General features: G+C 50.4%; 1 protein-coding gene across 1 annotated transcript in view; it reads left to right on the top strand.

Moving 5' to 3' along the window:
* LOC115075641 (suppressor of tumorigenicity 14 protein-like) overlaps window positions 1-13542 on the top strand; it is a 148628-nt gene that overhangs the window by 60341 nt on the left and 74745 nt on the right. The window contains exon 20 of the mRNA XM_029576215.1: window positions 9841-9944. Within this exon, the coding sequence (XP_029432075.1) occupies window positions 9841-9944 (104 nt within the window). The remainder of the gene's footprint in view (window positions 1-9840; window positions 9945-13542) is intronic.

The following is a 13542-nucleotide window of genomic DNA, read 5'->3' as shown; positions in this document are numbered from 1 at the left end:
TCAAAGAAGTCTGGGAAGGAAGGAAACTCTGGTTGTGGAGCTTTCCATTCCTTGTAATGAAGTTTTGGGGGTCTATTGTTTGATGCCAGAGATGGACCCAAATCACTTGCGACCAGTGCTGGTGGAATGGTGTCCAGTGATGATCATCACATAACTCTCTCATTCTCACTCTCTCAAAAAAAAAAAAAAAAATCACACAGGAAATGCCCTCCAGCTCCATGCCTCACCTGCGCCACTTCTCATCTCATCCATCCTATGAGAGATGAATACGTGCTGGAGCTTAACAACCACATACAGACGCTCTTATGGTTTCCCCCTGCAGAGAAAAAAGAGCTGTAGTACATATCAACTTGAAGGCAGTTGTGCCAGTTCCAAAGAAGCAGGAACGAACAGGACGTTATTCCATTTACCTTCTGGTCCCCCAAAAAGAGGGATCCATTTTCCCCATTTTAGATTTGAAAGGGGTCAATTGGTTTTCTTCAGGTGACACACTTCAGGATGGAGACCTTGTGGTGGTGATCATGGCAGTTCAGAAAAGAGAGTTTCTCAGTTCTTTGATCTGATGGAGGCCTATTTGCATATCCTAGTCCACAAGGAGCACCAGTGTTTATGCCACATGGTGCTAGGTCGCCATTACCAGTTTCAGGCCTTACAGTTTGGCACCCAGAACATTTTCCAAGGTAATGGTGGTGATGACCGCAGGGATGGCATCTTAGTCCAACCAAATCTGGATGACTGGCTGATCAGGGCCAAGTGAGAGGAGGAGAGCCACATTATGTGTCTCAGGATAGTTCAGATACTGCAGGAACTGGGCTGAGTAGTAAATTTGGCCAAGAGCATGCTACAAGCCTCCCACATTCTAGAGTATTAGGGGTCTAGTTCAGAATTACTTTTTGGAACAGCATATCCAGAAGATCTAGGAGCAGGTACAAGCCTGTGGGCAACAGACCATCCAATGATATGGACATACCTATAATCATTGGGTTTGAGGGTGGTGAAACTGTAAGTAGTCCCATGGGCGTGAAGTACATGTGCCAGCTTCAACAGATTACTGATTCTGTGGACTATCTTTACCATGGGAAGTGAAGAGGAAGTTGCTTTGGTGGATGCAGGGGGATCATCTCAGCAAAGGGGTAGACTTGGAAGTTATCGATTGGATAGTGGTCATGACAGATGCGAGCCTTGAGAGCTGGGGAGCCCACTGCCAGGGATTAGTGGCTCCGAGGCTATGGTCTCCTGAGGAAATGGGTTGGTTCATCAATCGACTGGAGCCCTGGGTAATTCGACTGCAGACCGGCTGACCAGGAAAGCAGTGCAAGTGATATTGGACAACACCACAGTAGAAGCCTACAAATTATCAAGAGGTGGACTTGGAATCAATGGCGCTTTCTGGAAATGGATATCGTGCTGCCATGGATGGAGCAGCATCTTCAAGTATTGTCAGCCTCCCATATCGCTGGGGTCGACAATGTTCGGGTGGATTATCTCGGCCATCATGCATTGGACCTGAGAGAATGGGAACTGGCACACGAGACCTTTCAGCTCATTGTTTCTCTGTGGGGGTGGCCTCGCCTGGATTTTATAGTGAAAGACACAAATGCAAAGATGGATCATTTTTTACTGTTGCAAAAGGGACACTCAAAGCACTCAGATGGGCTGGTTCAGTCATGGCCATGGGACGAGTTGCTCTATGTGTTCCCTCTATGTCCCATAATTGGTAGATTACTAGAGAGGCTAGCATGGCATCCAGCCTTAGTGTTGCTGGTTGCCCTGATTTAGCCACAGTGGCCAATGATATGTGGAATTTCTGTGTCTTCTGGTGGACAAGGCTGTTAAAGTTGCCGATTTATGCAGGGACCTTCTGCAGCAGGGTCCAATTCTTCATGAAAATCCAGATCAGTTTTGTCTTACGGTTTGGCCCTTAACCGCGCTTGAAGAGTCGAGCCCTCTTATTTGTTGGCTATGGTGAGCACTTTGTTGCGAGCATTTAAATTTTCTACTTCATTGGCCTACGTTCGGGTCTGGTGAATTTTTGAGAATTAATACCAGGATTAATCATTTGCCCTCGAAAGCATCAATTTCTTTAATCTTGAAATTTCTTCAGGAAGGTCTGGTTAAGGGGTTGACCCTAAATCTGCTAAAGGTGCAAGTGGCAGTGTTGGCGTTTGTTAATGGGGTCATGTGGCAGGGGATTCCTCTTTCTTCCCATCCAGATATGTCTAGGTTTTTGAGAGGACTGAAGCATATTTGGCATCCATTACACATATAAGTGCTCCTTTTGGGATTGATTTATTTATTTATTTATTTATTTATTTAAAGGCTTTTATATACCGGAGTTCATGTACTAGTACATACCACTTCGGTTTACACAGAACCAATATTGGAAAATTACATCAAACAAGTGGGTATAAAATAACAAGGCTAACTTTGTAGGAACTTAGAACTAGAGGTAAAGGAGAGAACAGGACCAAGTGGTAACAGATCAATGTAAAAAGTAAATAATAAATACAAATTCTTACAATAAATACAAATGCTTACAGATTACAGTCTTCAAAATCTAAGTTTACATCTTCAGAATAATGTTTAAATCTACAAGAACTAACGGTTACATCTTCAAGGTTTGTATACTTCAAAGCTGAGGTTACATCTGACTTAAAAAGGTATTGGTGTAGCATGCTGTAAATTTAACGATTGGGAATATGAGACCAAGAAATACAATTAAGAGTTGCGGCATCAGACATCTGGTTAATGTGATTATGAAATGCATGAATGAGTCTGATTTGAATCTGGTAGTCTTCTTTTTGGTGGATCCCACCTTTCACCCGCTTCAGAACCTTTCTTTACGCTTGTTGACCATGAAGACTATGTACCAGGTCGCTATTTGTTTGGTGAGGTGGATTTCAGGACTGCAGGCTTCGTCTTGTAGAGAGCCCTTCCTGGTCCTTACCATGGTCAGTGCAGATTAGGAAGGTTCCTTCCTTCTTGCTGAAGGTGGATTTTGGATTTTCACTTGAATCAGTCCATTATGTTACCATCTTTGGATGGGGGTTTGGATGTGCAGTAATTTGGGGTTTTTCATCCTTTGGATGTGCGGCGGCATCTGTTGTGGTAACTTAAGGTTACCAATGACTTTCACAAAACAGATAATCGTTTTCTCCTTCATGGTGGCATAAAGACGGGGGAAGCGGCATCTCATGCTATGACAGCTCATTGCATTAAGGATGTGGTGACAGCGGCCGGTATGGATGCAGGGAAGCCTTTGCCGAAACAACAGCTAGGATACGTTCTTCCTGAATTGGCCAAGATTGTGGTTGGTCTCTCCAGTACAGATCTTTTAGGGAGGTATTATAGTTTAGATGTTGCAATGAGAGGAGACGCATCCTTTTCAAGGGTCATTCTGAGGGGAACGTAGGCAGCCTCACACCCTTCCAGGGAGTAGGTTTGGTACATCCCACCGGCATGGACTGACCTGCCTGTATGAAGAGGAAGGTGAAATTTACTTCCACCTGCTAATTTCCTTTCCTCTAGGTCAGGCAGTCCAGTCCAATTCCTGCCCTGTTCTTGCTTGGCTCTTTGCAGGAGTAGTCTCTAAGGCAGAGCAAGAACCAATGTGACCTTCAGGGTGAGACCTCGTAAGTGTGTGCCTTCCACAAAAGACTTTTTTTTTTTTTTTTTTTACTGTGTTCTTGCTTGGGCCAGATCTTCCAGTTTTTGGAATAGAAAAAAAAGCTTTGCACTAATGCTTGTGAAAATGTGAGCTCCTTGGTTGTCCAGAGTTGGCTTTTGCAGAAATATCAGCCGGCTTCTATATAAGAATGACCTCAGCGCGTCGGTGCTCTCTGTCTAAATCTGCCCGATGGAGTGAGTGCATAACGACTTGCGTGGACTGGCCTGCCTGTCCTAGAGCGAAGGAAATGATCAGGAATCATGGAGTAGCTACAGGAACCAGAAGGAAGATCGGACTTCTGCTATTTTACAGGAGCCAGAGCTCTGGCCGACAAGTACTATTCAGCCGTGCAGATTGGCAACGCTGTAGCACTAGACAAACAATAGAACCACAGTTATCGATCTAGAGTTTCCTACCTTCTACTTGCTTAACAAGTTGAAGGGAATTATGGAAATCTTCACCCCGCCTCCCTTTTTTGTTTGTCACATTAACCTTTGTGTTTAAGGTTTCTGAAAGTTCTTCCTTCTTAGCGAGTCTCCCATCACTATGTATCCGCGTAAACTGAGACGAGTAGTACTGATAGTTATCAGATGGCCTGCTGATGTATGAATACAGCACGGACCGCTGCAGCGTATATCTTCAGAAGTGCCCTATACAATCACAGTCAGATAGTAGATAAAGAAGACCGGGCCATGCCTTGATCCCAGCTGCTAGCTGTAGAGCAGGACCACGTGGAGGATATTGTTCCTTATCCAAGTCTGTGTGTGGGGTCTCTGGTCCTCTAACTTGCTGGGGCATGCTCACCCCAAATCTTTAATAGGCCTCACTGATCTGTTTAAATTATGTCCCTGTGGCTTTACTGGGCAATATCTGCCTGGCCACTGCCAACCTGCCACCATCAACCCACGTGGTTTCTGAGGTAGTGTAGCCTGGTACCACGTTGCCTTCCTTTATCTGTGCCCCGTTTTCATCTTATCCCCCCCTCCCCTTTGCCTCTGTGTGAGGGAGTAGAGGGTGTCCTGCTTCTTACTCTGTCCTCCTATGTCTAGCTGTGTGTGGATGTCATAAGGATACATGAACACCATGGACATTAAAGGGCAGGTAAAGTGTGCATACAGCTCTGCTAGTACCGTGTGGCTATTCTTCAGTGCCCCTGCAGCCATGCTACTACTCTATGTAAAGCGTAAATAAATACACCCCTGACTGTGATGTGTGGATAGTCACCAGTGCCCCTGCAGCCATGCTACTACTCTATGTAAAGCGTGAACACACCCCTGACTGTGATATGCGGATATTCACCACTGCCCCTGCAGCCATGCTACTACTCTATGTAAAGCATAAATAAATACACCCCTGACTGTGATGTGCGGATATTCACCAGTGCCCCTGCAGCCATGCTACTACTCTATGTAAAGCATAAATAAATACACCCCTGACTGTGAGGTGCGGATATTCACCAGTGCCCCTGCAGCCATGCTACTACTCTATGTAAAGCATAAATAAATACACCCCTGACTGTGATGTGCGAATATTCACCAGTGCCCCTGCAGCCATGCTACTACTCTACGTAAAGTGTGAACACAACCCCTGACTGTGATGTGTGGATATTCACCAGTGCCCCTGCAGCCATGCTACTACTCTACGTAAAGCATAAATAAATACACCCCTGACTGTGATGTGCGGATATTCACCACTGCCCCTGCAGCCATGCTACTACTCTACGTAAAGCGTAAATAAATACACCCCTGACTGTGATGTGCGGATATTCACCAGTGCCCCTGCAGCCATGCTACTACTCTACGTAAAGCGTGAACACACCCCTGACTGTGATGTGCGGATATTCACCAGTGCCCCTGCAGCCATGCTACTACTCTACGTAAAGTGTGAACACACCCCTGACTGTGATGTGTGGATATTCACCAGTGCCCCTGCAGCCATGCTACTACTCTACGTAAAGCATAAATAAATACACCCCTGACTGTGATGTGCGGATATTCACCACTGCCCCTGCAGCCATGCTACTACTCTACGTAAAGCGTAAATAAATACACCCCTGACTGTGATGTGCGGATATTCACCAGTGCCCCTGCAGTGATGCTACTACTTTACGTAAAGCATGAACACACCCCTGACTGTGATGTGCGGATATTCACCAGTGCCCCTGCAGCCATGCTACTACTCTACGTAAAGTGTGAACACACCCCTGACTGTGATGTGTAGATATTCACCAGTGCCCCTGCAGCCATGCTACTACTCTACGTAAAGCGTGAACACACCCCTGACTTTGATGTGCGGATATTCACCAGTGCCCCTGCAGCCATGCTACTACTCTACGTAAAGCGTAAATAAATACACCCCTGACTGTGATGTGCGGATATTCACCAGTGCCCCATGCAGCCATGCTACTACTCTACGTAAAGTGTGAACACACCCCTGACTGTGATGTGCGGATATTCACCAGTGCCCCTGCAGCCATGCTACTACTCTACGTAAAGCGTGAACACACCCCTGACTGTGATGTGCGGATATTCACCAGTGCCCCTGCAGCCATGCTACTACTCTACGTAAAGCGTAAATAAACACACCTCTGACTGTGATGTGCGGATATTCACCAGTGCCCCTGCAGCCATGCTACTACTCTACGTAAAGCGTAAATAAACACACCTCTGACTGTGATGTGCGGATATTCACCAGTGCCCCTGGAGCCATGCTACTACTCTGCGTAAAGCGTAAATAAATACACCCCTGACTGTGATGTGCGGATATTCACCAGTGCCCCTGCAGCCATGCTACTACTCTACGTAAAGCGTAAATAAATACACCTCTGACTGTGATATGCTGATATTCACCAGTGCCCCTGCAGCCATGCTACTACTCTACGTAAAGCGTAAATAAATACACCTCTGACTGTGATATGCGGATATTCACCAGTACCTCTGGTCCCTGTAAAGCGGGATTTCAGCACAGACAGATGAAGTTGGAGAAAGGAATCAAATATAGTTGGGTGGGTTGTGGGGGGCAAGGAAGCGAGATTATCTTCGAGAAGAAAAAGCAAGATTGCCCACCCGCCCCAGACTGCTAGTTTTAAGACTTCCTATTAGGAGCAGGTTTGACTTCCGTCTTTCTGCTTTAGTAATGACTGTAACAGAATCCTCTCTCAGTGCGGTTGGGTGGCGGGGCGTTAGCCTCTACGCTGCAAAGCTCCTCGCTCCCAGGCAGAAGTTAACATGCTCGGTGACGGCAGGAAAAGATCAAGTGCCTCTCCTGCTTTGCCCAGTTCTTGCGACCCAGACTACAAAGGTGCATCCTCTACAGCAATCCAAGCAGCCCCCCCAAATCCCCTGCCTAACCTCCAGCTTCCTAAATCCCCAGCCTCAAGCTGTTCACCATCAGTGCGGCTCCCCCATCTTATTAACTGATTTTATATATTCATTTACTGCTCGCCTCTCCCACAAGGGCTACAAACCAAGATAAAACAGAAGCGGATGACAGGGCCTGCCTGGTTTATGCTTTAATAGTACCCAGATTAGAATTTCAGATGTCTTGAGGCCTTCGTGGAGAGCCGTGTTTGATGACGTTTGCAAAAGGCAGAACCTCCATGAAGGAGGCTGAGAGCGCGAGGCAAGGCGCGCCGGAGCCATGGGCCCAAACGCGAGGAAGCCGCAGGTCCACTTCATACTACCCCGGCCCTCTGAGAGGGGAAACACTGTGAACAGTGCAATACATCATATACAGCAGCTTAATGTCTATCCTGCATGATGGTCAGCTTTAAGAACTGGCGGCCGCAGGCTGAATAAGGGGCAGGCGATGGTTGAGTTCTGGGAACTTGTGGACCAAGTCCACAAGTTATGGACCCAGACAATGAAATGCGCCCTCAGGCTTTAACGCTTGCACCAATCTGGAGCGTCAGCCTGACCCCTCATGCTGTGTTAGGTTTGCTTGACCTCTCACCCCTGCCTCCCATGTGCAGATCCCGTTCCGTGTGCTGCCCCCCCTGCCTGCTCCGTGGCCTTCAGTTCTCACGGTCCCATGTTTAGTGTAACGTGCAGGTCCCCCCCCAGCGCGTAACCCCTGCAGCCTAATCCTGGCTGCTGCTAGCCTGGGACCCAGCCCCATGCACCTGTGACTGCTGGCCCTGGCTCCTCCTCTTCGCGCCTCCAAATTTCGTACAACTGAGCAAATCCCATTGCTCGCTCCTTGCACCTCTCGAATCTCGCCCCCCCCCCCCCCCCCACAGCCCTGTGCTACCTTTTGCCTGCCCTCACCCTCCTGCTCTGTCTGGCCCCGCTCCCCTCCCCCACCCACCTGCCCGGGGGCTGTATCGGGGGCTGGGGGTCCCTCTGTGCCCAGTTCTCTGGCAGTTGGCACCGTGTTAATGATGCAGAGAGAGAGAGAGCGGGGCCACCAGCAGCGCCGTGTCTGACCCCGCTCCCCCCCCCCCACCCACCTGCCCCTTGAAGGCAGAGGAGGATGCCATGGGGGGGGGGGGGAGAAGGTGAGAAGCCTCTTCCGGGTCCTGGCCCTTGTCTCGTTTGAGGGGCAGTTTGTGGCTTAGTCCGATTTGTTTTCTGGAGCCGTCAGTGACCGCGTTCTGCAGGGAGAGTAAGCGCGAGATTAGGGGTCCCTGCTTTCACCCCTAAAATCCTGGATTTCTCCAGACATAACCTTCGTTTTACCCTGATATCTCACTCTAATTTTAGGCTGATTACAGAGCTCAAGGCCTCCAGCGCAGGCCAAAGCACCTGCCCCCCTCCCTCCCCCACCAGTGAAAGCGCTGGCCCTCCAGTGCTGCTGATGTGACATTTCAAGCCCCACCTCCCCTCCTCCACGCTGCCAGTGTAGCATTTGCAGGGAGCCAGACCCCGCAGGAGTAACTTCCGGCAGGTTCCCTGGCCCCCCCCCCCCCCCAAAAAAAAAAAAACAGAAGTGCAGAGCTGCAGCCTGCGGGAGCCTCAGTAAGAGACGGGAGACGCCTGGAGCCACCACTCGTAGGGAGGAATGGGGGGGGAGAGAAAGGAACATGCTAGGCAGGGGATGGGAGTACACAGAGAGGGAAGCTGCTGCAGTGGAGGAGGGGGGAGAGAGATTCTCAGGAGGGTGGGGAGAGAAAGGCAGGGGATGGGAGTACACAGAGAGGGAAGCTGCTGCAGTGGAGGAGGGGGGAGAGAGATTCTCAGGAGGGTGGGGAGAGAAAGGCAGGGGATGGGAGTACACAGAGAGGGAAGCTGCTGCAGTGGAGGAGGGGGGAGAGACATTCTCAGGAGGGGGGAGAGAAAGGCAGGGGATGGGAGTACACAGAGAGGGAAGCTGCTGCAGTGGAGGAGGGGGGAGAGAGATTCTCAGGAGGGGGGAGAGGAAGGCAGGGGATGGAGTACACAGAGAGGGAAGCTGCTGCAGTGGAGGAGGGGGGAGAGAGATTCTCAGGAGGGGTGGAGAGAAAGGCAGGGGATGGGAGTACACAGAGAGGGAAGCTGCTGCAATGGAGGGGGGAGAGACATTCTCAGGAGGGTGGGGAGAGAAAGGCAGGGGATGGGAGTACACAGAGAGGGAAGCTGCTGCAATGGAGGGGGGGGAGAGACATTCTCAGGAGGGTGGGGAGAGAAAGGCAGGGGATGGGAGTACACAGAGAGGGAAGCTTGCTGCAGTGGAGGAGGAGGGGGGAGAGAGATTCTCAGGAGGGGGGGGAGAGAAAGGCAGGGGATGGGAGTAGACAGAGAGGGAAGCTGCTGAGTGGATGAGTTGGAGAGTCTGTTTTATTATTATTTTAATGTCCTGGCTCCATCCACCAAAATAAACTCTACTTACCCCCCCCCCCCCCCCCCCCAAAAAAAAGAGTGCATTTTCCCACTGCTTTGCTCCTGCTTTTGTACTTCTCATAATAATAAACTCTGATAAATTCCCAGGGAAAGTGTAAAAAGTAAAAACCACGTAGGACCCTAAGCACGATGGATGCTCCATCACATTGATTCCTCCTTTGGCCTAAATCATTGCCTCTAAGAGAGAGCCACAGAGCACGGCTCCCTCCAGAACCTGTACAGGTGCAGCCGTGGTCAGCTGCCAGGTGACCTTCCTTCCGGCTTCTGCCCTATCGCTGAGGGGCAGGCGATGGCTGCTCCCTACAAGTCAATGCCTTTTAATGGTTTTCACAGCTCCTCTTACTTTGCCATTCTCAGGCTAAGCAAACTGGGCATGGTGCTGCCCTGCTGATCGTCATCAGAAGCCCACGCAAGTTCCATTCGGGTTCCAGCCTGCTGAGGAATGAATATGGAGGGGAAAGGTAGTGGAGGGAGCGGTGAACTATTCAGAACAACTCCCCCGCTGCCTATAAAGCAGCCGGCACCATTTCGCTGTGGCATTTTAGTGAGGAGTCTGAGAGACTGGGAGTATTTTTAATGTGCTCCCCCCTGCTTGGGTGCCGGGATAATACCCGAGTGGTCAGGGGAGCCGTGGCGCTAGTGTATTTGGAGACTTTTGGATGATTGCCTTTTTTTTTTTAGATTTCCTTCTTGGGAGAGCCCTGGTTCCCTGTTTTAGGTTCTTTTGGGCTGGGCTAGGATTTGTATTTGGCCTGTGGTCTGTACCCCACAGTCAGCCTGAGGAAATAACAAGACTCGCTCTATGTCTCTTGTGAAATAATGAAAAGCTATGTTCTCTGTACAATACAGGTACAAAACAGGTGCTTATGAGAACACCTGAGACAAATCACAAAACAAAATATACACACACACAATCTATCAGCACAGCAAGCGAAACGTATTCCCCCAACCAACAGGGGAAACTCTTACCTTTCCCTGCAAAGGACGTCTCCTTACCCTCCAGACAGTCGGGACGATACAGTAAAGCGCGGCCATGGTTACCCGGTTTTTAACCTGCTTTGGATGCGTAAGGCGTACCCACGATTCAGTATCGGCTTTTACGCGTCCTTACCGCTTGCCGCATGTTAATGATCAGATTAGCTATTCCCTCCCATACAGTAATGTGCGCCCAAATTATCGCCCTGTTAACCTGCTCATTTACCAGGTCTTTAACCTGAATACTTACCGCCTACCCTGTCCCTGGCGTTAGATGGGAGCCGCGCCAGGCTAGGGTTAAACTGTACGTCTCTGAGGCTCCGGACACGGACGCCTCTACGGGCACCGGAGAGATGGGCGTGCACTAGGCGTCCTGAGGCTTCAGGGTCCAGCGGAGACACGGACACCTCTACGGAGCCTTCCTCCTGCGTCTAGAATAAGGCTGTAGTAGAAGCTGCAATAAGACCGCACAGCTGAGTTGAGAATACAAACTTGAGAATACACAGGGTGGCAGATCCATGTATGTACTGCTAAATAATTTTTATGTGCTGCCAGTCAAACTGTACACCAGAGAATCCACAGTGTGGCAGATCCATGGATGTACTGGGAAACCTGGACGTCCGGCCGGGCGCTCAAGGCAGCGGGGCCTACAGGCAGGAAGGTCCATGAACGGAAGCCGTGACCTCAGACGTCCAAGGTCGTGGCGTCCGTTCATGGACCTTCCCGCCTGTATCCGGGCATCCATGATCGGAGGCACCGCTGCCTTGAGCGCCCGGCCGGACGTCCAAGGTCGCGGCTTGGACGTCCGGCGGGCGCTCAAGGCAGCGGGGTCTGTAGAAAAGATCCTTCCACTTACCTGGTGGAATGACATCTGAAATGACCGGTACCAGCGCACCCGGGATACTGGTGGAATGACATCTGAAATGACAGGAACCAGCGCACCCGGGATACTGGTGGAATGACATCTGAAATGACCGGTACCAGCGCACCCGGGATACTGGTGGAATGACATCTGAAATGACAGGAACCAGCGCACCCGGGATACTGGTGGAATGACATCTGAAATGACAGGAACCAGCGCACCCGGGATACTGGTGGAATGACATCTGAAATGACAGGTACCAGCGCACCCGGGATACTGGTGGAATGACATCTGAAATGACAGGAACCAGCGCACCCGGGATACTGGTGGAATGACATCTGAAATGACAGGAACCAGCGCACCCGGGATACTGGTGGAATGACATCTGAAATGACAGGTACCAGCGCACCCGGGATACTGGTGGAATGACATCTGAAATGACAGGAACCAGCGCACCCGGGATACTGGTGGAATGACATCTGAAATGACAGGTACCAGCGCACCCGGGATACTGGTGGAATGACATCTGAAATGACAGGTACAGCGCACCCGGGATACTGGTGGAATGACATCTGAAATGACAGGAACCAGCGCACCCGGGATACTGGTGGAATGACATCTGAAATGACAGGAACCAGCGCACCCGGGATACTGGTGGAATGACATCTGAAATGACAGGTACCAGCGCACCCGGGATACTGGTGGAATGACATCTGAAATGACAGGAACCAGCGCACCCGGGATACTGGTGGAATGACATCTGAAATGACAGGAACCAGCGCACCCGGGATACTGGTGGAATGACATCTGAAATGACAGGTACAGCGCATCCGGGATACTGGTGGAATGACATCTGAAATGACAGGAACCAGCGCACCCGGGATACTGCTGGAATGACATCTGAAATGACAGGTACCAGCGCACCCGGGATACTGGTGGAATGACATCTGAAATGACAGGTACAGCGCACCCCGGGATACTGGTGGAATGACATCTGAAATGACAGGAACCAGCGCACCCGGGATACTGCTGGAATGACATCTGAAATGACAGGTACCAGCGCACCCGGGATACTGGTGGAATGACATCTGAAATGACAGGAACCAGCGCACCCGGGATACTGGTGGAATGACATCTGAAATGACAGGTACCAGCGCACCCGGGATACTGGTGGAATGACATCTGAAATGACCGGTACCAGCGCACCCGGGATACTGGTGGAATGACATCTGAAATGACAGGTACCAGCGCACCCGGGATACTGGTGGAATGACATCTGAAATGACAGGTACAGCGCACCCGGGATACTGGTGGAATGACATCTGAAATGACAGGAACCAGCGCACCCGGGATACTGCTGGAATGACATCTGAAATGACAGGTACCAGCGCACCCGGGATACTGGTGGAATGACATCTGAAATGACAGGAACCAGCGCACCCGGGATACTGGTGGAATGACATCTGAAATGACAGGTACCAGCGCACCCGGGATACTGGTGGAATGACATCTGAAATGACCGGTACCAGCGCACCCGGGATACTGGTGGAATGACATCTGAAATGACAGGAACCAGCGCACCCGGGATACTGCTGGAATGACATCTGAATGACAGGAACCAGCGCACCCGGGATACTGCTGGAATGGACATCTGAAATGACAGGAACCAGCGCACCCGGGATACTGGTGGAATGACATCTGAAATGACCGGTACCAGCGCACCAGGGATACTGGTGGAATGACATCTGAAATGACCGGTACCAGCGCACCAGGGATACTGGTGGAATGACATCTGAAATGACCGGTACCAGCGCACCCGGGATACTGGTGGAATGACATCTGAAATGACAGGAACCAGCGCACCCGGGATACTGGTGGAATGACATCTGAAATGACAGGAACCAGCGCACCCGGGATACTGCTGGAATGACATCTGAAATGACAGGTACCAGCGCACCCGGGATACTGGTGGAATGACATCTGAAATGACAGGAACCAGCGCACCCGGGATACTGGTGGAATGACATCTGAAATGACAGGTACCAGCGCACCCGGGATACTGGTGGAATGACATCTGAAATGACAGGAACCAGCGCACCCGGGATACTGCTGGAATGACATCTGAAATGACAGGTACCAGCGCACCCGGGATACTGGTGGAATGACATCTGAAAATGACAGGAACCAGCGCACCCGGGATACTGGTGGAATGACATCTGAAA

The sequence above is a fragment of the Rhinatrema bivittatum genome, chromosome 14, assembly GCF_901001135.1.
Source record: "Rhinatrema bivittatum chromosome 14, aRhiBiv1.1, whole genome shotgun sequence".
Taxonomy (NCBI): Eukaryota; Metazoa; Chordata; class Amphibia; order Gymnophiona; family Rhinatrematidae; genus Rhinatrema; species Rhinatrema bivittatum.
The sequence above is the reverse complement of the archived record's forward strand: the minus strand, read 5'-3'. Positions and strand labels throughout refer to the sequence as shown.